General features: G+C 41.8%; 2 protein-coding genes across 4 annotated transcripts; both read right to left on the bottom strand.

Annotated features, from left to right (window-relative positions):
- Positions 1 to 7337: 7337 nt before the first annotated feature.
- On the bottom strand, positions 7338 to 20172 carry LOC113143521 (pterin-4-alpha-carbinolamine dehydratase 2). Of its 2 annotated transcripts, XM_026329194.1 has the most exons (5): positions 20036 to 20172; positions 18834 to 18965; positions 9165 to 9245; positions 8818 to 8912; positions 7689 to 7778 (listed from the first exon to the last, which is right to left on the bottom strand). In XM_026329194.1, the coding sequence occupies exons 1-4, from the start codon at positions 20138 to 20140 to the stop codon at positions 8850 to 8852; spliced, it is 381 nt and encodes a 126-aa protein (XP_026184979.1). In that variant the 5' UTR covers positions 20141 to 20172; the 3' UTR covers positions 7689 to 7778; positions 8818 to 8849. The 2 variants fall into 2 exon arrangements, with proteins under 2 accessions (XP_026184978.1, XP_026184979.1); XM_026329193.1 differs by lacking the exon at positions 8818 to 8912 and having other exon boundaries at positions 7338 to 7778.
- An 859-nt stretch (positions 20173 to 21031) lies between these two features.
- Positions 21032 to 24294, bottom strand: txndc15 (thioredoxin domain containing 15). 2 transcript variants are annotated; one of them, XM_026328466.2, is made up of 6 exons: positions 24090 to 24294; positions 23245 to 23564; positions 22663 to 22809; positions 22215 to 22378; positions 21669 to 21807; positions 21032 to 21426 (listed from the first exon to the last, which is right to left on the bottom strand). In XM_026328466.2, the coding sequence occupies exons 1-6, from the start codon at positions 24184 to 24186 to the stop codon at positions 21229 to 21231; spliced, it is 1065 nt and encodes a 354-aa protein (XP_026184251.1). In that variant the 5' UTR covers positions 24187 to 24294; the 3' UTR covers positions 21032 to 21228. The 2 variants fall into 2 exon arrangements, with proteins under 2 accessions (XP_026184251.1, XP_026184252.1); XM_026328467.2 differs by having other exon boundaries at positions 21032 to 21425; positions 21677 to 21807; positions 24090 to 24293.
- Positions 24295 to 24395: the final 101 nt, after the last annotated feature.

Genomic DNA, 24395 nt, shown 5'->3' with positions numbered 1-24395 from the left:
TTTTTTTTTTTTTTTGGTGTCTCCCTGGGTGGACAGAAGCTGATGCACCACCCAAAAACAAACAACAGGCCACACAAATCTGCATGTATTTAAATTAATTTGGTCTGAGAATCAAACTGAAAAGAACTGAAACATGAGTGAGATGGACAACGCATCGCAAGCCATCTTGTCTGCTTTCATTACTGTCAGTTATTGATGATAATGGCCTTCCAATCGATCGATAGAAGCAGACACTCAAATCTATATCCATCAAGTTTCAAGTTTCTGCAGGTTGATACTAAAATTAATCAAAAGTAACAGCTGCTCGGAGAAGGCTTTGAAAAAGTGTTTGGCAGAGACCTACTGTAAAATATACATTGAAAATGACAATACGCTTGGTGTTGATTGGTGTTGAGTGCTTCCCAGCTGCACAATGGGGTTTAGAAGTATTAAAAGCTTCTCTTTTACAGTTACATGGAGGTTTTTCAAATGTCTGACTTGCAGAGAACAAAACACCTTCGTGCAAAAGTGAACCAACAGGCTGAATCCTGAAGAGCCGCTCACATTTGATTGCTTTTGGATTAGGTTGCCATGAAACTCGTATCACAAACAGTAACTCAAGATGTTGCATGTTTTGCTTTTTTTAAGCACAGTTTGAGTTATTGTGTCATCCTTTTCAGTTTTCACTGAGCACAACACAAACCAGCTAAGTCACTGTTTGGCTTTCCGTGCACTGCTGTGTCACTGCGGCTCCAGCAAACCACGGCTGTCATGGATTATACGTTTGTGGCAGCTACCGCTGGTGAGTAACCAGTTCTCACTTTAATCATTTTGCAGAGTAAAAATAGATGGAAGGTAAGAATCGGACTTCATCTACCGCACGGCCTAAAGTATGTGGACGTTCTACATTGTTTCTTGAGGCTACAGCATGCAATGATATTTTAGACAATAGTGAGCTTGGACTTGCCTGCACGGAGACCAGATCCCAACTCCATCCAGCAAGTCTGGCATAGACTAAAACTCCGACTACAGACCAGGATTTATCTTCCTCCATCAACAAGACCTCACTAATGCTCTTGTGGCTGAATAGGAGCAAATCCCTGCAGCCAGGTTTCCCAGACTTCCCATGTGCAGATTTATACACATGATTTTAAAATAGTCACTCAAATATGGCGATAATCCTCATACATCCACATACTTTTGAGAATTTGTTTCATAATAACACCATGATAGCAGACATGCTACATGGAGGCGTTGGAAATAATTTTCCTCACTATATCCATATAGATGAGGAAGAACAACATTTAAAGCCACGGTTTGTTAATCATACTGATATACTCTGCAAACACTGATGACAATTTTCTTTAGCCTACTTCAAACAGTTTAAATGGTTTGTTTTTGTGCCAGTGAAAAGTCCCCAAGAAAAAAATTAATCCTACAAATGCTGCAAACAAGATAATTTATTTTACCTGTTCACCTCCACTTGCCACAGTCACGGATTTCACAGAGCAGGGCGTCATGTCTGCTGCCACCGGGTCAGTTTGACTTTTGCATTCAATCCTGTGAAAATATATAAATTATTTATTTTGAAAGGGGAAGGTTCACTTTAAACTCTAACAATTTAATGTGACGTACTGTGTTGATAGACATGAGGGATCAGACATTCATGAAACTCAAGGAGATAACGTTTTAAAAATTCAGCATTAATGTAATTTACAAAGTACATGTCAGCATAAAAAGAAGAGGATGAGTAAAAGCTTACAGGGCAGACAGGGACAGCAACTTGAACGTGACAGAAATTTGTATGATTTTTCTCATTCACAGTAAATGTGAGGGTCATTATCACAGGTTGTGTTGGTATCAACCGTGTTGAGGTGAGTATTTGAGTACAACAGCAAACTGAATGAGAAAAACACTGGAGGACAAACAATGCACCAACACTGAGCTAGCTAAAAACTGGAGTGGCCATGTGGTTTCTGCTTCAGCAAATGTCTCCAGGTTTACAGGGGAGAAAACTTGTGACTGTGCTTTGGTGTTTAATGTCACTCACTGTATGTTTTTGTGTGACATAGCAGGATTGATGAGTTGCTGGAAGCCATGGAAGTCAATGCTACACAAAGAACAAACTGGGCCAGTAACACAGCCGGGCATGTTTGCTGTCGACCATTTGATAGTAAGCTAAGTACTGCTAGCATACCTGCAATATCAGGTCACTGTCTTCCCTTTGTTAGTAATCTTGCTTCTGGTCCTCAGGCAAAAGGATCGGGGAGCGTCTCCTGTCTATTTATACTTCCTGGTTCTACCATCTTTGAGGAAAGGAGGGGGGGCAGGTCTGTCTGGTTTAGATGCTGCTGGTGCTTTTCTGAGCTTGATGGTGTCTAATACATTTGATACTGAAGTTTCATGTGTTTGTGCAAACAATAATGTATGAATTGTAAGTTTCTATATAGTAAAATACTCTACCTGTATGCACATTTATACTAAGCTCCCCCACAAGTGGTATAGCCCGGTCCAATTACTTACTTGGAGGGTATATAAGGGGTGGACCTGGGGGATGGGTCTGTGTTAGTTGGTACATCCAGTTATTGTCCAGTGCTGCTTTATGAGAAACAATAACTCAGGGGGAAATGTAATATTCATGTGGATTACTGCAGATCCAGGCATCCTGGGGTAGGAAAAACAACCAGTCAGAAAAGGAAATGTTGAAATTAATGTTTAAGATCCTTTCATATCTGAGGGGAAACATAATGCAGAGGAAAGTAAATCACAAAAAGAAAGACACACAATCCAGCTGAGAATTGGGGCTTTTTATTATAGGAAAACATCCAACAGGTCATTTTGGTCAGCACCATGAATAAGAGAGAGTAGAACATTTTGTTATGCCACATAGAAAACACACAAGAGTGTAGGAAATAATTACAAAACTTTAGCTGAGTAAATACCAGTGTTGGAGTGTGGAGGCCTGTCCCTGCTTTATTTTGAAACCTTTGCTAAATAAAGACATAATTTCCTGATTTATCGTATTTCTTCTCCATTGCTGTCCAGAATCTATTAACGACAAATAAATGTTGCACAGCAGCTCTAGTTTATTTTGCATCAATCCCACCTACATCACCCTGCTGCTGTAAATAGAGCACCCAATGTGTGTCAATCCGCAGCTGAAAATAGTCCCCAACAAACACACTGTTAACATCTGTTCGAGTAACTTTGGCTGAACTCTACAGTGCTCAGCCGCATTAGGAGGATATTGAGTGTTTTGTACAGACACACACAGGATAGAGCAAAGTTTTCCTAAATGCTCTGACACTGTTAAAGTTGGTCTTTTCATGGTGTTTATTGTTAATGAGAAATAAATGTATGATTTAGTTGCATCTGCAATATTTCACTTCATTTCCAGTCTTAACAATATAAATGTATATGTGCACACACCAGAGGTTAAGAACATTATCTTCGTCAATACATATTAATGCAATCAGCCTAAAGTCGGCCTGGTGATTCTAATATCAACTGCTGTACAACATTTACCTGTGCTGCAAAAAGACACACTTTGATTTATGGAGCTTAAGATTTATTACAAAATACTGGATCACACATTCAGTACTGAATTACAGCGTGGCCAATAAGCACATGCTGCTGCAAGCCCAAGTACAACAGCATGAATTACTATAATTATATATGTCCTGAGAAAATGATGTAATTATCGCCAAGAGTCTGTACCGCAGTAATTCTGACAAAGCTGACACATGACAGTCATTTTGGGATTAGTGACCGTGCTGAGTCGAGTTGCAGTGACTCTTACAGCCAAGTCTCTTTTCTTGCGTGTGTGGCTGTGGTGAAAACACACTAAAGAGAGCTGTGAGTGGCTGAGTAAAGAATGAAAGCTCTGGCTCAAATGATTCATTTATTTTAAAGGAAGTTAATTATCGAAGGACTTCCTGCAGGCCCAGGGGCATTAAATGCTGCTCTCTTTGAAACCCCTACTTTCTTTGTGTTGACACAAAGGATTCTGGGAGATGTAGGAAGCATTGTCCCAATTCAGACAAATGAGTATTACTGACGTCTGAAACTGTTGCTGTGTAATAAGTGTCTGACCTAATACATCCCAGAGCTGTTGGATGGGGGTTGAGGTCAGGTCTCTGTGCAGACTGGTCAAGCTCTCCCACACCAAACTCTGAAAAAACATTTCTTTATGGAGCCTAAAGTTATAAAAAAAAAAATTACATGAACATAAAACACCTTCATATATGTTCTAGTGATTTATTTTGCAATTCAAACCCCAGGATTAATGTTAAAAGCAAAGCTGATCTGTTGGTCTGTCCACCAGGTTGGTCCACGTAGCATCAGCAGCAACAGTCAAAGAGCAGACAGCACTGACGCTGACTCTTCGCCTGGATCACACTTCATATCCAGATTAAGTTCCTTTGTATAAAAAACAAATCAAAACCGTTTCACACTACTGCACAGCCAAAACAAAATCAGTTCACTTTGCTTGTACATTTGATAAATTAGCTGATATAATGTTGTGTTAAACAATAATGTGAAGAATTAAACGTCACTTTATGGGCTGAGAAAATGTTTCTGATGCATAAATATACAAACTTCCACTGGACACATTTTATAGGTACTGTAGAGAGTTTTTGACAACTGTAATGGATTTCTGTATTAGGGAGCGTCTCTGTTGTTGATACTTTGGAATCAGCAAGATGTCTGACATCCCCGGGAAAATCTGTTTTCCTTTTCACAAAAAAGCAGCACTAACAACTTGTCTTTCAAATAGAAGAAGACAGCGTGACACTGCCATTTCTCCGAAAACAGACAACAATGTGTTTCTGCTCAGTCGGTGATCGTTCAGTAGTAGCACCACATGGGGAACTCTACAAACTGGGTGCATTTGATCCCATAACAAATACCATACAAATGTCTCTGCAAATGTTAAGCTCCCAGTTGCTTTTTGGAATCGAACACACACTGTGATTACTCTCAGCGGTGTGCCTGCAGCAAAGCCCACAACATGCTAAACGCTGGCCCATGCACTCCCCCGGAGACTCCAACAGCAGACATAAGTCAAGATTGACTTTCTGTGACCTTGTTATCTTTATTTGGCAGCGTCAGGTTACAACTACTGCTCCTGCGGCCCCATCCCCACATGGCCAGGGAGTGAAACTGCAATTCTCACACCACAGGAGAAATATGGGCTGTTATCACGCACAGCAGCTACTTGGAAAAAGCCCAGAAAGCCTCTCTCCTGCTCGTGGTGATGAAGCCCCCCCCCCACACCCTCCACTCCATCGCTCCCTTTTCCCTTCTGTTGCTCTTAGGGGCACTAGACATTTATGCTGAGGAGAATTATTATTTTTCCATCTCAAGGTCTACACAAAGAAGACACCCCCACCTGCCCCGACCCACTCGTCTATTCTCGACTCTTTTCCTTCCCACTCTTTCCTCTTAGTCATTTACTCCCTTCATCCCCCCTCAGCTGCCCTTCGCTCGTCCTCATTCCTTCGCCTGCCTGTGTGCAGGCTGCACTGCTGGCTGAGCACAATTAGTAGATGAAGCTGAAAATGGATTAAGGAGCCAGAATCCAGGGACTTTTCTAATGGGAGAGCTGGCTTGGCTGCTTGTTGCTTCTGGCTGAGGTCAATTACCTGAAGGGGCCTGGTGTGGCCCTGCTTGGCCTTGTAGTAATGTCTGTCTGGTCACCTAAACCTAAACCCTTTCTCTTCGTTCTCTCAGGACACAGTATGGCTCAGTCAATTACCTGAGCCACATAATTCAATGAATAACCATTTTGGTAGTCTTGTAAACCACATGTTAAGGTTACGTCCTTATGGGTGTTTATTAAAAGGCTGTAGATAAAGGTGTTGTCAGGCCTGTGCATCCTCCTGAGACAAATCAGATGCACAGTACAGTCCAGAAAGAGGTTTGTGGTTTGTGTCGGCTACATTAAAATACTTGTAACGTCTCATGTTGTTTCAGCCTCAGTTGTGTCTCTGTACAAAAATCAGTTTACAAGGTGGGTGAGTTTAATTCTGAACAGATGCAGGCTGTCTCATTTTGGTCAGGCCATGACTACAGATGGATGAACAGGAGGGTGAAACGTTCACAGATCATCTTTGCAATACGATATAAGTCAAACGTGTGTGTGTGAGCTTGTATGGCCTTCACTGTAAAACATTCGACAAATTATTTGATCCAAACACAATCGGTCTTTAACCCATAAAATTCAGGTTACTGTATTAGCCAACACTGAAAAGAAACAGGCAAAGTGAATTCCAACAGCAACATCCAAGTTAAATAGGAGGCAAGGAACATTTTCTTGTTTAGAAATTACAACTGTACCATATTAGTGTGGCATCAAAGTTATGATGGCCCTCTCTATTTTCCAATAATTGAATCAAACTTGGTTCCTGCTTTGTGATTCCAGTTAATGCCACACAGCTCAGCCATCACCTCCCAGTGGACCCTCAAACTTTACCATTGTGTTTAATTAGAAAAGTCGCTGCTCAGGTATCCACAGCTCATTTCATCTGTCTGGGTCCTGCAGACTGTGGTTCAGGTAACTAAGGTCAGTGACCTCAGCAGCAGCAGCAGCATCAGCAGGACAGGTGTTGGCTTGTTTTGGTTTATCCCTAGCACATCAAATAATTAAAGGAATAGTTCAACATTTCAGGAAATACATTTCATTTTCTTCGTTAGTTTTAGGTTTTAGATTAGAAGATCGACACCATAATACTTTTTGTTAGAACAGCTTAGGTTTGGTTAAGGTTAGGTGTGAGGTCAGACTAAATTAGGGCCAAGCACATGTTGAGAGGGGAGCAGACTTCAGCCAGTCCAATAAACAGTCCAGTATGTCACAGCAGTCGTGGCCGAATAAACAGGGAGTTGGACTTCTGACCCGAAAGTTGTGGATTCGAGTCAGGCAGAAATAGGGGGGAGTGAATAAACCAGCACCCTGTCCACCCCCAACTGCTTTGATTTGAATTTGAAGGCTTGTTTATGTCCACACAGGATCCAGTATGACTCCGGCCTGCCTCAAAGTACCAAGCACAAAACATGCTGGAGAAAGAGGAATTTGGCCAAAAGACATCGGCAGCGTCATCATACTCAGGATGATTTCACTCTCAAGACTCTTTTCTCTTTGCTGAACTTCTTCTAAAGGCGATAAAGTCAGGAGGACACAGCAGCCCTATCTGACTCATCCCTCACCAACATGTAAATCAAATAAATCCCCTTCCTACTGACTCTGACCCGTTGCTTATTTTGCCCCAGTCCAAAAGGAAAACATGTGGTCTGGTGAAGGTCCAACAGGAAAGACGCACGCTCTGGATCACTGTTATGTACTGGACAGACCACTGCTGGGTGATTACACTCAATTTTATTTCCATGTGTGAAAATAAACACGGCTGCAAACAAGGAAACCACACCACAAGTGAAACTTTTCCAAATCAGTTAGCGATGGGAGGTTTTCTACAAATCCTCAAAAAGTCCATCTAATTCAAGTCAGTGCAGGATCATATCACTGTAAATCTACTGAGAAACAAAAATGATTCTTCTTACTCAAAGCTGCAAAATGTGCTGCACAAACATCAAAACAGAATTTTAAACTGATTTTATTTGAGAAAAAAACAAAAAACACCATAGCATTTTTGTTGAGGAATAATTCTTTCACAGAAAAAGAAAAATTCAGATTAAAGACGTAAATATTACATGGAAAGTGCAATTTTGTCGATAAACTTGGCCATTTTGATGTCTCGTCTTGACAGTCCTCCACAGTCGTGAGTAGTCAGTGTAATCTGGACCTGTGAGCAGAAGTGGACATTGTTTGCAATCACAGCTCAAACAGAACAAAAGATAATTCATGTTGTGATTAGTTTAACTTTTTTAACTAAAGTAACAGGAGTGTAACCTAATCTAATAATCTAATTGCTACAGTTCTTATATCTAACTTTGGACAGAAATAAGAAACCGTTTCCTGGTGTTTCCAGTGTGGACGCTAAGCTACGCTCACCACATGTGGACTCCAACCGTGTACGTAAAGCACAGACACAAGACTGATATTAGTCTTTTTAAAGATAATGAATCAGTTCTCTTAAGAAAGCCAATATGCAGATTTCCAAACTGTCTCCATAAGCTTTGATCCACATAAAGAAACAGAGTCAATAGTTTTAGTTACGAAGAGCTAAAACTAATGCAGCCCTGCAGAGCTGTGCTCCCACAGTCCAAACACATGCAGGTTAAGGTTGGTGACCTTGTGTGACCCTGGATATGAATCAGCAGTGAAGATGTATGATTCAGATGTATGGTCATGCTGAATTCTGTTTGTGCTGCTGTGTAGATGTGTCTAATAAAGCAGCTACTGAGCGTAGATGTGTCCTGTTAGTTGTCAGGATCGGTAATAAATTCAGTGGATGTCCAACTCTGCATTCAGAATCATTTAAGGGGATGTTTCTGGTTCCACCCACTGAGGTTTGACTTTAAGCCGATGACATTGTTCGATTTTCAGTATTGACAGCCGGAAGAGCAGAGCATGAATGACTATTAACAGAATATCAGCAGTAGCTCAGTACACAGCAACTTTAGTCTGTGTGGGATTCATATGTAAGTGTCTGGTGGAAAGTCCTGCAGAGGCCCAGAGACCTGCAACACTGTTGGGCAGCCACTTTAATGAAGAGTGGATCAGGGCCAGCATTCCTGCACCACACAGTAAGTCAGTGGCTACAGCCTAAGGCTAAGAGATTTTCAGGGACTGGGTTTGTCATATCAAGCCCTACTTTATTTCTGAGGCAGCGGGGGACAGTGTGTGAGTGGAAGGGCTTCGTGAACGACAGGCACATATACCTGCCGAGGTTTTCACAAGAAGAACGAGGGGATTACAGCGACTGCGTTTCTTTAGTTGCTCGGACTAACCCAGTGCGGACAGCTCTCCTGCTCTCCTGCAAAGATTGTTTGACATGAAAAAAATCTGACTTTATCCAGGGTTGACTGATGTCGGCGTATCAGTAATTTGTTATAAACCGACCGTAGCCTTGTAAACACGGTGGTAACTTGAACACGGAGCTGTGATCACACTGATTGTACAAGCTGTGATTTCTGTAATGGATACTAAACAAATGCAGCACCATAAGTGACTCCTCGATCATTTTTATAAAGCGGGACATGAACCATATCGTGGAGACAGTTATTACCTTATTATAAACATTGAACCACTCTGGGTGATGGTTCATCTTCTCTGCCTGCAGAGCCACACGAGACATGAAGCCGAACGCCTGGTGAGGAAGAAACAATCAACTGTCAATCAAAACAATTCAGGAAGTGGATTTCTGGTCACACAAAACCTGCAACACTGTGACCAATAAAAACGTTTCTTTAATTAGTGACCGACCCACAACCCACGACCTCCAAGATGACCATGAATGAACATACAAACTTCTCCAGAGGAATTTTAAAGTTAAAAAATTAACATTAGAACGTCTATAGGTTTTCTAAACTAGTTTGCATTCTTAAAGAATTATGCAGACCTAATAAAAACCCCAAGGTTAGTGGTTAGCTCTGTTACCTCACAGCAAGAAGGTTCCTGGTTTGAAACCCATCAGGGGCCTTTCTGTGTGGAGTCTGCATGTTCTCCCTGTGCTTGTGTGGGTTTTCTCCAGGTACTCTGGTTTCCTCCCACAGTCCAAAAACATGTATGTCAGGTCGATTGGTGACTCTAAATTGCCCATAGGAGTGAGTGTGAGTGTGTGAGGTTGTTTGTCTCTATGTGGCCCTGTGATGGACTGGGGACCTGTCCAGGGTGGACCCCTGCCTTTCACCCAAAGAGAGCTGGGATAGGCTCCAGCAGATCCCTGGGACCCTGGTTAGGACTAAGGGGGTATAGATGATGGTTGGATGGATGGATTAATCAGAACTTATTTTCAATCACAGAAGGAAACCTAAATCAAAAAATATGAGCTTTCTCTTTCTCCAAAATTACTTAAGACAATTTACTGATTATCAGAATAGTTACTGTGCAGTTTTTCTAGCGACAGACTAATCAATTGATCATTTAATCATTAGAAATGCTAAAGAAGGAAAATGCAGGGCCAGACACAGGGAGCAGTGCTGCCATCTGTGTGCATATGTAAAGAGCAGAGAACATGCACGACACACTCAGAAACACACACACTCTTCATATTTCGAGTTCAGCATGTGGCTCTCTCCAATCACAGGCCATCCAGGGAGTGATTATGGTTATTCTAATTATCTACAAAGAGGAGAGTGAAATCCCTCGTCATGTCCACTGTGAGGAGAGAGAAAAAAAATCAAGTAGACCTATTTCAGAGCAATTTCCCACTGCAATCTCAATTAAGCCCCTAAATACTTCCTCCCTGCCTAATTAAATCAACTGAAACGCCATTGTTTACAGGCCCCGGCTGCAGCCCCGTCCACCACCTGACATGACGAAACAGAATTACTCTCCAGAGGAAATTGCTTTTAGCCTTTTTAGTGCGTTGTAGCCAATTTCTGAGACGTCCTGTTTGGTGCCCGTGCAGCGCGACGTGAAACACGATCGGCAGCTTGATCAAATTGGTTATCAAGGAAACCGTCTGCTGATCAATTTAAGTAATTGGCATATTCCTGCAACTTGACCCCACTGGCACCAATTTCGAGACCAAGGCGGTCTGCTTTCTCTCAGCTCTCATTGGCTCTAATGGAGACGGTTAAGCAGCCCGTCATGTCAGGTGCTGTCCAAACATGTCCTCTCTCTCTCAGGGCCAGCTCAGGCTAATCTGCTGCTGAGGAACATTGAGTGACAGGTAAAAGGATTCTGTGTGAACACTTAAGAGTTCCTGCACATTGTCCCATTTCTAAACACTGTGTTCTTTCAAAAACTCTCCTTCCAGCCTGTACTCTGCTACACAGCAAAAACTTATCACATTTAAAGATGCTTCCGATTGGGCTAAAAACATGAGTAAGAAGCAGTTCCTCATGCCGACTATGTTAAACCACTCACTTTCACTTATTTACTCCCCGTTGCTGTAGTGGATTCGTGCTCTGTAGATACTTGTTCAAATCGAAAGAGCTAAATATTTGAACTACAGTTTTCTATATGTGAAATGTGTCTTTGGTTTTTGTGTAAATTACAAGCAAACATAACTGAAGTGAGTGACAGAGATAAACTCACACTGTCATTTCCCTGTGGTGTGCAACGAGCAGAACGATATAACTGGCTGATTCTGGTTTATCACAGATATATATCAATATCAGATATGACACGTCTTGCCAAAAGTAAATAAGCAAGTACACACAATGAAATGATCAGTATCTGCCTCAAAAATCATCTTAGGCTCTACTGAACGTGGCTATAATTTATATTTTTATGTGAAACCTACAAATAATTATCAGCTGAATCTACAGCTCCGGCTTTATGGAGCTTTATACAGAGTTTCAGCTCATTGACTGTCTGAATCACAACTTCACAGTTTTACTTTACTCAGTGTTGTTTTCACAGCAGGAAGTGGCTGTTTTCAGAAAAAACAACTGTACATGACCCACTGAGCAGCAAACAGCTGGTGAACTTCATTACTGTAGCATTTAGCTGCTAAAGAGCCCGAGATTTCCCTCAGGAGGTGGTGGAGACCAAAAACAGAGCTAAAAGAGAAGAAATTAGATTCATCAGCATGTCAGTCCAAATGACTGATGCTTAAATATGCAGCTGTTCACCAGGTGGTGTTTGCACCTCATTTCTGTTGCAGCCAAAAAAGAAAATCAGGCAAATTTAAATAACTTTTTAATCCTTAGCTAAACCTGAGCAGTGCAAATGGTGTATGCTGATCACAGCAGGGCCCGTGATTGTAAGAAAACTGCATTTCACCTGAGCGGTTTCATACATGACTCACTTTATTCCCACTGGAGACAAAGGTTTTCAGGCTTCGGGCCGTGATCAGCATGTGTGAATAATGGATCATTTAAACACTGCATGTTGTGCAAACATGTGCCACACCACCCAAAAGCTAAAAGACCTCAATAACATGTTTGTAGATTCACCCACATTAAGATGGGTATACAGCTGCAAACATCTGCAGTCACATCTGTGAGTTACATTTCCACAGCTTCTCCAGACTTGGCAGAGGAAGGGATATCTAGTCTGGACCAATAACTGGTCACTTCAATTGACTTTGAATTCAAGAAGTATATTTTTCTTCTAAAGCCAGCTCATGCCATGATGAAGCTTAGCAATGATGAAGACCAAATGCTCTATATAGCTCTCTAGTATCCCAATAAGTGTGTTTTTTATTTGCATTTTGATTCAACTGAATTGACAGTGAATCAAACCACAACCAGAGCATGTTATTCAAACTCCAACATGTGGGTACACTGCTTTTTCAAGTGTCAAAGTTCCTGAAAAAAACCTACATGTCCCTGTTTAGACCTCACCGATGTACAAAACAAACCACAGAGCAGAGAATGTGAAACAGAAAGTGACAAGTTAAGCTGGCATTCAACATGAACTCTGTAAAAGGTGAAAAAAAATAAGGAGAGAAAAAGCATGGAAAGCAGAGCTGAATGCCCCAAAACCTGAAAAGGCTTGAAAAATCATGGCCAACGGCGACTGCTCTTACAGGAAACGGTCCCTTGGGGGCAGAGTAGGAGGACACAAGCAGCAGTACTACCTCTGTCTGTCACCCATAGGTCATCTCAAGATCCTCCACTCGGCCAAACACAAAATAAAAAAAAACGCTCAACTCCCAGCTGAGGTCTTAAGTCAACAGAGGTCAAGGACTCTCCCTCTTAAGGTGCTTTGTTTGCCCCATCTGTATTGTTGGGGCCACACTTCTGCAGTCAACAGGTCAGCCAGTCAGTCAGCTCTCCATCCCTTCAGCCAGCCCGCCGCTCTCTCCAACTGGCCCAACAAGCCTTAGCTGTCAGAGGCAGATAATTTGACATGACATTGTGCAGGCCCCTGTCTGAAATAATCAGAAACACCCGATGGCAGACCCCCGCTATACTCCTTTCCCCATGCACCCGCTTTTGAGGAGCCATTTTGGTGCTATTACAGCATGATTGTCATACAACACTGGATGAGACAATTTGATGTCGGAGCCGAGTGGTGTTCTCCCTCTCATTGCGGCCGTGGGATGGAATACAGGACTCAGTTTCAAACACATGTGTCTGTTATTTACAGATCGGTTTTCCACCGCCGTGCAGTCCAGGGGCTTAGAAACGCCTGCTCTGCCTTGCCAGGACTAAGTGCATGCAGATTGTTCCTACTCTTACTAGCCTCTGACAGACACACACATCCACAGTGATGCATGTACAAATGCATATATGCAAACGCTTTCAGCATGCACACAAGGTATGTGCTGACACACACATGAAGACAAGCCGCTCTCCTCCATTACACACCACCACGACTACCCGATGATTACCCTGCAAGCCCCATCATCACCCACGTCAGCGTCAACCCCTGGAAAACCTTCGCTCCTCCGCAGTGAAAGGCAAGAACGCTGTGAATTGCTCAGTGGTGGTGGTGGTGATGATGATGACGAACCACACCTCTTATGTCTCATTTCTTTCCCAAACAGCTCTTCACAAGCTTCCAGCTGGACGAACAAGGCTACCCGCTAAGTTGACAAAATATAAAATAATTACCAAGTGATTCTGCCAAGTGCTGAAGTCCTTTCCTGTAGCAGAGAGAGCTGAGCTGGACAAGAGGAACACCAGCACCGTTAATCGTCTCAAATGAGAAGAGCTCCACTCTTAAACTCTGACAAAGGTGACCACGCTCTGCCATGCTGTGACTAACATCATGTGTAACAAACGGTCATGCGAGTCAGCTGCTATTTATGTAAAGAGTGTCATGTAATACTCAAGCATGACGCTAAGGCCAAATTTTGAAAAGCCCTCATTATCTGCAGGGTTTACCAGCAAAGGCTTAAAAAGACATCAGGCTGGTTGTGAGACGGCAGGCGTCGGGGCCACCTTAGCTCACCCAAGGACTGATAGCCAGATTATCTAACCACCTCCGCTTAGGCGCCACACCTCGCGGCTTCCCTCCAGCCATTTTCACAAGATGCTATGAATACAGCATGCCTCCAGTTCCACTTTACAGAGTGAGGTGGGAACTGAACACCGCTGAGCTGATTAACCAGCTTCTCACCCTGAGCAAAGAATAATATGGTTTGAGTGCTTGTCTCGGGTGAGAATTTATATGGGTGTGTAAATACCAAGGTTTAGATTAGACTGAGTTCACAGTTTTTTGCAAATTATTAAATGTCTTCTTAACATTTTGAGCCATTTAAGAATTTTTTGCATGTTTCCAACAGATTTATTGCTGTAATGGTGGTAAAGCGGCTGAAACAAGAGCGAACACTGTCCACTGACTGAATTCTTTGAGTGTTAGCAGCTCCTTAAAAAACAAGTCGACGCGCCACACCCTCTCCTGAGTTACTGACATTTGGGAAACTCTGAAAACAACAACAACCAAATATTAAATTGAGTTAGAACTGATTATTTCCAATACTGCCTGATCAGTTAAGGATGAAATTACTAAATGGAAACCTATCTGAATGATTAACTTTGTAATAATATCACACAAAGCAGCCTTTTTGGAGCCTTAACCAGCAAAGGTTTATTTTCTTACTTAAAAAGTGACCAAAAAAAACAGGTCTATCAATCAACAAACACTTAAATGCCAAAAAATGAAATTAATTGATTAACATTAAGAGAATATATCATAGACAGGAAGCACCAAGAGCCAATATCAAGACGTGACCTGTGTGTGTGTGTGTGTGTGTGTGTGTGTGTGTGTGTGTGTGTGTGAAACCAAAGGGAGGCTGGCTCTGAAACTTTGGTTTACCCAGGGGCTCAGTTTTAGTTGTAGGACAACTTATTCAACACAAGCAGAGCAAGGCCCATAACGAGAGGCAGAGGCTTGAAGGAGATTTGGTGGAGAGGCAGACTGACTGAATATAAAAAGGGGGATCAGGCTCTGGGAGCAGAGCAGAGGGAGCAGTCTGAACACAGCACAGCTCTCCTCTGGAATCACAGCAGCCACCGTGCTCGCAAAATCGGAGCTTAAGTCCAGAAGCCGTGAGGACGTGGCAGCTTTTTCCGGCACTTGTAATGCGGTTATTGTCTGTGGTGAACCACAGCTTTGGTGTGTTGTTTGAGACATGTTCTTTTTTGTTTTTATTGAAATTATTTTCTGCACAAAAATGATTGCAAATGTGATTTATAAATATCAATGACTTAGCATTTATTTGTTTTATAAAGCATTTTGACTGGGACACACAACACGACTCTGCCGTTTTTAGTGATTAGTGACCCTTTCAAGCTGAAGTTCAATATGCCTGCACGAGTTTTCATACATGTACATGAGTCACTAAAAACATTAGGACGTAATAGCGTGCTTAATTCATAACTGCTACTAAGAAGATACCACCAAACAAATAACGCAAATATTTATTTAGGGCGTAACAATGTATTGCACCTAATTAGTTAACGCATCAATGCATTGTCTCAGATGATGCGTTTGTGCGTCTTAAAAACCTCATTCACCTCAAATGTAATTTCTAAATGCCAACTTTCCCAAGACGTGGAGGGAAATGCTGTTTAATAGATGTGTCGTAACATGAGCTGTGGGGCAGCTGCAACGGAGACGAGGTTCCCTGGCTCCACGTTTAAACTCAACCCAGCCCTTTAGTTGGTGATTTGTGCTTCCTCAACTAAATTAACTAAGTGAACCGAGCTGATGAATCATTAATTAATTAAAGTGTTACTTAAATGGTCAACTAATTTAGTCTTTAAAATACCAGGACAAAGAGAAAAACGATGAACGTTTCCTCTAATCCAAGTTGAAATGTCTAAAACTGAAAATCATCCAAGTCTGGGTATTTAAGTTACAATGATATAAACCACAGAAAAGCAGCAAATGCAAAACACTGTACTGATTATCTTAAACATCACCTGTGAAAGTCTGGAAAACGTAATGAACTCAATCCTCATTTGTTGTCTAACCCATAAGCAAAATGAAAGTGGTACGCTCCAGACACAGACATTTACCTGCTCAAAAGTCTCTGCTCCTTAATTAAAGAAGGACTCGTTCACTTTGCAGAGGACTCAAGATAACAACCGTCCGTTTTCCATCACCAGCGCCGTTTGTTTCCAGCAGCACTGAATGTTTGTGGGAAAAGAAGGAATGTCACTGTTGTCAAGCTCAGCTAACACAACACAACAGTTGAGCCTGCACAGCTCACCTCTCGTCTACAAAGTGCATCTTAAGGCTACACATTCAGCTGTGTCACATGAATGTTTCCACTTCATCCACTGAAATGTAAAGCAGATGGTCATCTGTAAACACACACAACATAAAGACTGATGCGTAAACAGTATCAGTCCCTGCAACCTAAATACATGCACAATTCCAATCAAAATTTACTGTATTAAAGACGCAAACTCACAAACACAGATGTTTCCACAGATGATTGCAGGGATTCTCACTGACCAAGGGGACTCCAGAAAGAGGATTTCTCCTCTCAAACCTGATTAAATAAACTGGAGCTGACGAGGAAAATAACCCACAGTTACTTCTCAGACTACTGTCACAGTATGCCCACATGTCGCAGATAAATCACAGCATCATACTGTAACACTTTCCACTTGCTGTAATCAAAGTAAAACAAACTCAAAAATGCAGCTGTCATGTTCTTATTTATTTCATTTGCAGTTGTGTGTGGCTTTGGGCCACTTGTATTCAGCTGCACTTCAGCACCCACACCTTGGATTTACACAGCCATAGGTACAGCTCTAGCGCCCCCCAGAGACCTCAAGAGGAAGTGTTTGAAACGGGCAGAAAGAGGATTTGTTATTCTCATTATAAACTCTCCAGGATCTGATTTCCTCAAGCCCATCACTCTGAGATAAGTGGTGAATGGAAATCAGCCAGCATGTCGCTCCTCATCTCCATTCTCCTCCGCTAAAAGCCCTTTAAGAACAGCCATGAAAAACAAGCTGGAGCGTTTGTCGTTAGAGAATTTGGGGTTGGCTGGAGACAGAATAAAAGAGGGCGAAACAGAAGGACAGAGACAGACGGAGAGAGTTGCCAACATGTAAAATTGGAACAACATGAGCTCGTTCCCCAATAACATGGGGCACAGAATGGGAATGAGAGACAGGCAAAGACGGAGACGGGGGAAAGGAGGGTGGCAACGGGTAAGAAAAAAGAGAACGCAAAGCATCCACCAGGAGGAATGGTGGGGTTGTTAGTGGTTTGTGAACCAGATGAAACATTTTAACCAATTTGATTGTTTGTGAAAGAAATCATTCTGATCGAAATCCCAATTGCTGCCAACTGGACTCCTGGCGTGTGTCAGGGTAATGCAGCCTGACGTGTCGGGGTAAGAGGAGAGGCTTTAGAACCGGGAGGAGCAGATGGGGGAGGTCAGTGCTCACCCCCCAACTTCAAACACGGTGAAGTGTAAAAACAGACTATTTTAGGGACTAAAACAACTAACGACAGGATTAGAGGAAGTCCGCTAAGTGGCCTTGAGATGTTGCAGTTTCCTTCACCCAGTACTGGGCCGAAGCAAAGCAACAAGCTGCCTCCTGAGGCTCTGCAAAAAACATTTCTCTCAGTTTTACTTTTCCACCCATGACAAACACAAAGAGGGTTCCTGATATCTGACGGACCCCGATTTGATTAACCCCACCCGGCTGGTACAACAAACATGCAAAAATTAAATACCAGTTTTTTGCAATACTTCCTGAGGTCTACGGACTCTTTTCCCAACACACACGTTTTAAAAAAAAAACAGTTCATATCGGTGGGAACATCCATGCATAATCAAATAAATTTCTCTTACTAACTTTTTCTCGCCAAAGGGTCACAGGAAGTCCCACAAGTTTCATTCGCTCAAGAAAACCACTCAAAAGCTCTGGGTAAATAAAGTAAGTGAACACTGAGTTTAAAAGATTTTAAAGAAACTTCTGTCTATGTAGTGTTTTTATTCAAGTGCAGAAAGATGTGAAGACTAGTTTCAAAGGTTACGAGCAGCAAATGCTGCTTTTTTTAATTTGTGGTGATACTATATGTCATATAATCCTATAGCTGCTGCACATACACATCTTTATGGTGTTGGCGCTCTGTTGCCAAAAACTAAGAAACATAGAGGAACCAAAAGAAACCAGTCAATGCAAAGAGGAACCTGCCCCCTGTTACACCTGCAACCAATCAGCATAAAAACACACATGACTTTTCTAATAGTTGGCGAGGGCGCTGTGCGTCTGGCGGTCTGTGTCCTGATCTCCGTCAAACAAACGAACAACAGCCCCCTGAAAACCGCAGCAGATCAGATTTTCACCTCAACATCATCATAAAAAAAAAAAAGTTGTTTCATCACGGACCCTACCCGTCATCTGGAATAAAAAACTACAAACACTGAAGCCGACGTTCTTTCATGAAGAAATAAACAAAAACCCATAAACATCTGTGGAAGGACAAAGATTCTGGTCAACGTCTGATCAGTTTTACATCAGGGATTAGTTTATTTGCTCATTCAGGTACTTGTGTCCAACTCTTTGCTGATGCATTTAATGACGAACGTGAAATCAGATGTTTTAGTGCTGCCAGTGTGGTGGACTAATTCTAATATTATTCAACACAGAAATTTAAATCAGCCTTATTGTGTGTTTGAAACAGTTATTTCCCTTTTGTTTACATATCAACTGCTGCTTTGTATGTTTTTGAACAGAGGGTCTATGTGATCTCAGCCTCAAACCCAGGTCTGGCTCCTAAACTCACTAAGAGACAGAACAGGGTCAAACACAGGATATAAACCAGGTCAGGGATAGCTCAACACATAAACATGTTCACTCACCTGGTTAAAGGTTTTAAAGTGAAGCTCTTTGAAGATGGCGTCGCGGTCCTCCACCTCCATCCAGCCTGTGGCCCTGAGCTCCATCACCAGTTGATCCCGGTCTGCGGGCGAGAGCCAGTGGGACTCCGACGACTGCAGCCAATCACACACAGCATGCACATCACTTAGCTTTTTTATCATTGAGGGTATTTATATCTTGCATTGGGATATGCATCTATTGTGTGTTTACTCTCTTGTCTCCATCTGCTGTTCTCTGTGAGCCACATCAATGTGGACTCTCAGTTTTGTTTCAGTTCCACAGCAAGAAACAAAACAAACAAACATTTTATCAAATATCATCCTCCTCATCATCATCTTGGTGTTTATATTTCGTCGTGTTGATGAGCCAAGACTTTTACAAGTCCATGTCCCCTCACGGTCACTGAAGTCCAATGACCAGCTGCTACTTCAAGCACCGAAAACCGGTGAACAGAGCTGCTGCAGCCCCCAGACTATGGAACAAACTGCCTCTTCAGGTCAGACTTGCTCCTAGTCTACTGTTTTTATCTCTGTTAAAAACTTATTTATACTCCTTGGCCTTCAAATCAGGTTTTTGGTGTTTTTTTTTTTATTATTATTTTTAGTTTTGTATTTATTCTTCTGTTTTATTTTTATTATTTGCACATTTTATTGTAATATGTTGTTTTATTGTACAGAATTTGGCTCAACCTAGCTGTTTTAAATGTGCTGCATAAATCAAGTTGTAGCATGTATCAGTATCACCTTCACAGGTGGCTGAGTGCTATTAGTGCTGCGCCTGCAAGGTGGCAGCGTCGCACCATAAATAAACCCCGGCTGATCCATGTGTGCTGTGCTCGATGCGTTATGCCTGTGACCGCGTGTGAATTCACACTGACACCACGAACCAATTATCACAATAAACTGAGTATTTACATAAATATAGACATAATTTGACATAGTGTTACACAAGAGTTTACAAAAGACTATTTTGTGGCCAACTTCCTCATTTACGCACAACCACAGACTTTTACGCACGAATGTCTCTTTGCACACAAACGTCTTTATAGGCAGCTGCGAGGTTTTATCGTGGGACAGACTTAGTTGTGCTATTGTGACGGTGCCTACACGTTTGTACAGGGTTTGGTCAAACGGTCTGTAATCCTGCCTCACATGTTAAACTTCGCAAAGATGGCAGCACTCACCATGTCAGCCGAGCTGGTCCTGGAGAGCAGCAGGCTGCTGAGCCGGGGCAGGCGGCTGCAGGGCGATGAGCTGACCGTCCTCAGGCCGAGCACTAACCAGGACATAACCAGCACTAACTGTCCCTCCTCTTCCTCCACTCCCACCTGTGCGGTCACACTTCTCCCTAGCTGTTCGGGTTACTGCCTGATCAAAATCCCCAATTTTCCACAGCAGCCTGCTTGTTACCAGTGAGTAAAACAACCTGCATGGAGTCTCACTCTGTACTTAAACTGGTGTGATTTTAAACCTGTGTATAAACCAAGACAAGTGAATTAAAGCCGTCTCTACATCCAGTTAGAGCCAGTGGTGCAAAGTAACTAAATATATTCACTTGAAGTACATATCTGAGGTATTTGTACTTTACTCTGGAACTTATATTTCTGCTCCACTACATTTATTTAACTGTAGCTACTAGTAACTCTAAAGATTAAGATTTTACAAGGAGAATATATGATCAGATCATGTACATTAAACTACTCAGCAGAGTATATTTACACTGTAGATTCAACTTATGAGAATATTAAAAGAAACCCTGATGCATAAATAATACATAATAAGTCAATCAAAAATAAATAAATAAAAATAAACCTTTATCTGTTTATTATATTTTATAGTAAAATGTCTATGTTAAAGTTAATGTAAGAGCTGCTGGACAATCTGAATTTCCCCCATGGGGGATGAATAAAGTATCTATCTATCTATGTATCTATCTATCTATCATATAAGATAAAAGGTGGCATTCCACCACGTGTGTTCTTTGATTCCATAAGTACAGTTTATATTTTTGTACTATGAAAGCAGGACTTATCATTTTAACAGAGCATTTTTAAAGTGAGCTACTTTCTCTGTATTTCCTCGACCACTGGTTAGATCTTCTCTGTAATGTGTACTCCAGGATTACTGGTGAGAAATTAATAAAAGACAGAAGCACACTTCTGTAACATGCAGCCCTGAAATGTTACACCATCAAATTATATTGTTTATTAAGAATCACAATGGCTCAAATAATTACTTTCATTCATCAAACACTAAAACCATGAGCAGATTAGCGACTGTTACCTGATACAACACATGTTAACAAATAACTGAATTGAACTGAACTGAATGTTTGCATCTAGTGATCTGTGGTGCATGTACATGTGCATGTGCACTTTCAGTCCTGATGCTCATGCTCCTGCCCCGGTATGAGCCAGCGGATGCTGTCCGTCCGCAGGATGGCGTACAGTGAGAAGCCTGTGATGAAGAGGATGGAGAAGACCAGCAGCCAGTCGATGCCCTTCACGGGGACACCAGGGAGGGGGCCCAGGCGGTCTGCATCTGTCACGTTTCTGTCGAGGCCGACTTCAAATCCTGGGCCACATAAACATTTTTTAGAAAATACAGCAGCAGGTTTATAGTTTAAAGTTCTACTAGTATTTAGGACAATGTTCAGGTGTGTGGAGCAAACATAACAAATGGAATAAGTGAAATCACTACAATGACAGCTGAGCAGCTTTGTGCTATGTAATTAATTATTAATTCAGTGCCCACAAACTGCCCAGCATTTACAGTGCACCATCAAAAAACAGCATCAGTTCAGACTGGTTCTGACCTATCTGTACCTGTCTGGTTAGCGATGAAGGACGTGAGCGTCTCCAGAGTTCTGTCTGTGTGATTGAAACGAGCCATGGGTTTGGCCCCCTGGAACAGAAGGATGTTGGGCACTGCCACGGTCCCAAACCTCGTGGAGAGGCTGGTGGAGGATGGAGCCAGACAAGGCAGAAGAACGGCAATTCAAACTAAAACATTAACTTCAAAATATCCAAATTCAGTAGTGCAGTTTTGGTTGAAGCTCTTTTCAAAGAGTGTTGTTTCAGCTCTTGGTGCTTTTCGAGTCTGTATTCACACTGTGTCAGATCTTTTCAACAGTGTTTGTAATGTTTTTATATTCATGTCTAGAATATTACAAATACGTCTTTACATGAAATGATTTATAATCAAAGACCTGACAACTCTGCTGACCTAATTTAGCCAAAAGCCTTGTTCAGATCATGTATGACAGTGAGGCTTTAAGCCAAATCACATCAGCAGATTAATCAGCCTGTTGCCTTTAAAGGGGCTTTCACAAAGGGACGGATGACACATTTTAAGGTCAATCACCTGCTGTGCTGAGAAGCATCTAGTGCCAAGAAGTGTATGCTGGGAAAGACTCTGGGCAGGGCGTTGAAGTGAGGTGCCAGGCTGGCTGAGAACTGGCACCAGGTGGTGAAAAACAGCACCACAGAGCACTCTGTGCTGTTAGCATTCAGGAACTCCATCAGGTCCTGAATGCAATGAGAAACAAGCAGAGAGACTGAGGCGAGGCTGAACAGAAACAACTCTCTGCATAAGAGAGTACAGTTTAAATCACCACATTTCACTAAACTACTTAGGTCTAATAAAATAAAGCAAAAAATGATTTTTTTTCTAATTCTTATATTTCTACCAATATTATGGGTGAATAATTAGGTAAATTATGATCAATTAAAAATGTGTATGTTTCCATAACTGTAAGATCAAATGAAGGAAATGCCATTCAGATGTGTGCTGGGGGGGCCACTGTGAATACCTGTGATGCGTTGAGGACCTGCACGGTGAAACTGTCCATTCCTGTGATGTTCCTCTTATCGCAGTTCACCTTGTATGTCTTGGTGCTTTCTGTGGTGTTCTGCTCCTCAGATGTCGTGATGTCTGGATGCACTATGTCAAGAGTGACCTGGAGGTAAAACACCCAGGGAGAGGTCAGGTGCTAGGCCCTGCTCTCTGTTTTAACGGATCTGTTCTGAGACCTCAGTACTGCTGCTCGGAATGACACAAAAAGGTCAAATCCAATCCAATTCTGACTGATTCTAAAAAAAGTAAGCAAATAGCAACTTCATGCAAAATATTCCTTTTATTAATTTGTCTTTATTTGTACACTGGATGTTCATTTTTCTATTAGAAATACGTTTGCATGTCCAATAGTCTCTGTGTATGTAACCTAAACATTTATTACGTTTTTAAATTTTATAAAACAAGAAGCATTTCAATTTCAAATATGTGGTTTCTACATCAGTTCTGATGATGGCCAAGTTGAAATATATGTGCACAGATATGTCAGACACATTTCTCGACCCTGAGACTGAGAACCTCTGATCTTCTAGTCACTAACCTGCAGTGATGTTTCAGTGCCCTTCTCCTCCAGCAACTCCCCGGGAGCTGCAAGGACAGGAGACCCGCACTGGGCGTTGCTCTCATCACAAGGTGGGGAAAAACCCGACTGAAAGTCTTTCACATTTTTGGGGAAGAGCGACTCGATGTCTGAAGGACTGATGGGGGTCTCACTGCCCATCACAGCATCTGCGATCTCAGCTGTCTTGAACTGCCTCTTTGGCAGCGATTCCAGGTCGTTTGACTCCACAAACCTGGGGCTGTTCTCCAAGTCGGAAACTGAGTTCTCTGACACCGTGAGCTCTGGTGTCTCGTCATTCTCTGAAAGGATCAGTAACAATACACATGGAGCTCAGCACATGAAAGCTCATTACACAGACACATTAAAATTACAGCTGCAACTGATGATTGTTCTCATAGCTGAATATTTCCCATATTAACTAGTCTTAGTTAAATACATGACACCTTAGAGAAGGTGAAATAGTTCATTTAAAAATATGTTAATAAAACAACATGAGCTAAGATCAGTCCTGCACAATAAAACTCCTGAAATGTCCAAACTAATTTAGAAAAACACAATTAACGTGGGTCATTCTGGAAACATTTAATGTGAGTGAATCACTAATAATAAATGGTTATTTAGCTAAAATGCTATGTGACTCTTTCATTCAATGAAGACAGTAAAACGTCACGTTATGATACAACAGTCTGATCTGATTGGTTGATGAAACATAAACATAAACAGCAAACTGTGAGAAAAAGCTTGTTAAATAAACTGTAAATGTTAAATGAATATTAACGTTAACGTCACTTAAATTAGCAAAGTGCAGCTAACGTGTCTCTTACCTTCAGCTGTAGCCGACGAAAACCTCCAAAATTCAGAAAGACACAACAAATATAACAAAACATAAGAGACATGAACTTTGTTCAAAGCCACCGTCATATTTTTTAAAAATCAATTTCATGTATGATCAATAATCACGACATATTGACGACCAGCGCACAGGAACGAATATTCAGCTGGAGCGGTAGAAAATAAACGGTACACATTCCAGTTCAGCTTCCGGGCATGGAAATGACTTCCGGGGAAACACGGAAGTTACTTTAGATTACATAAACAAACAAATAAATTAATGTTTGTTTGTTTTTTTT

Source organism: Mastacembelus armatus, chromosome 14, assembly GCF_900324485.2.
Source record: "Mastacembelus armatus chromosome 14, fMasArm1.2, whole genome shotgun sequence".
In the NCBI taxonomy this organism is placed as follows: domain Eukaryota; kingdom Metazoa; phylum Chordata; class Actinopteri; order Synbranchiformes; family Mastacembelidae; genus Mastacembelus; species Mastacembelus armatus.
This window is presented reverse-complemented; position numbering and strand designations above follow the sequence as displayed.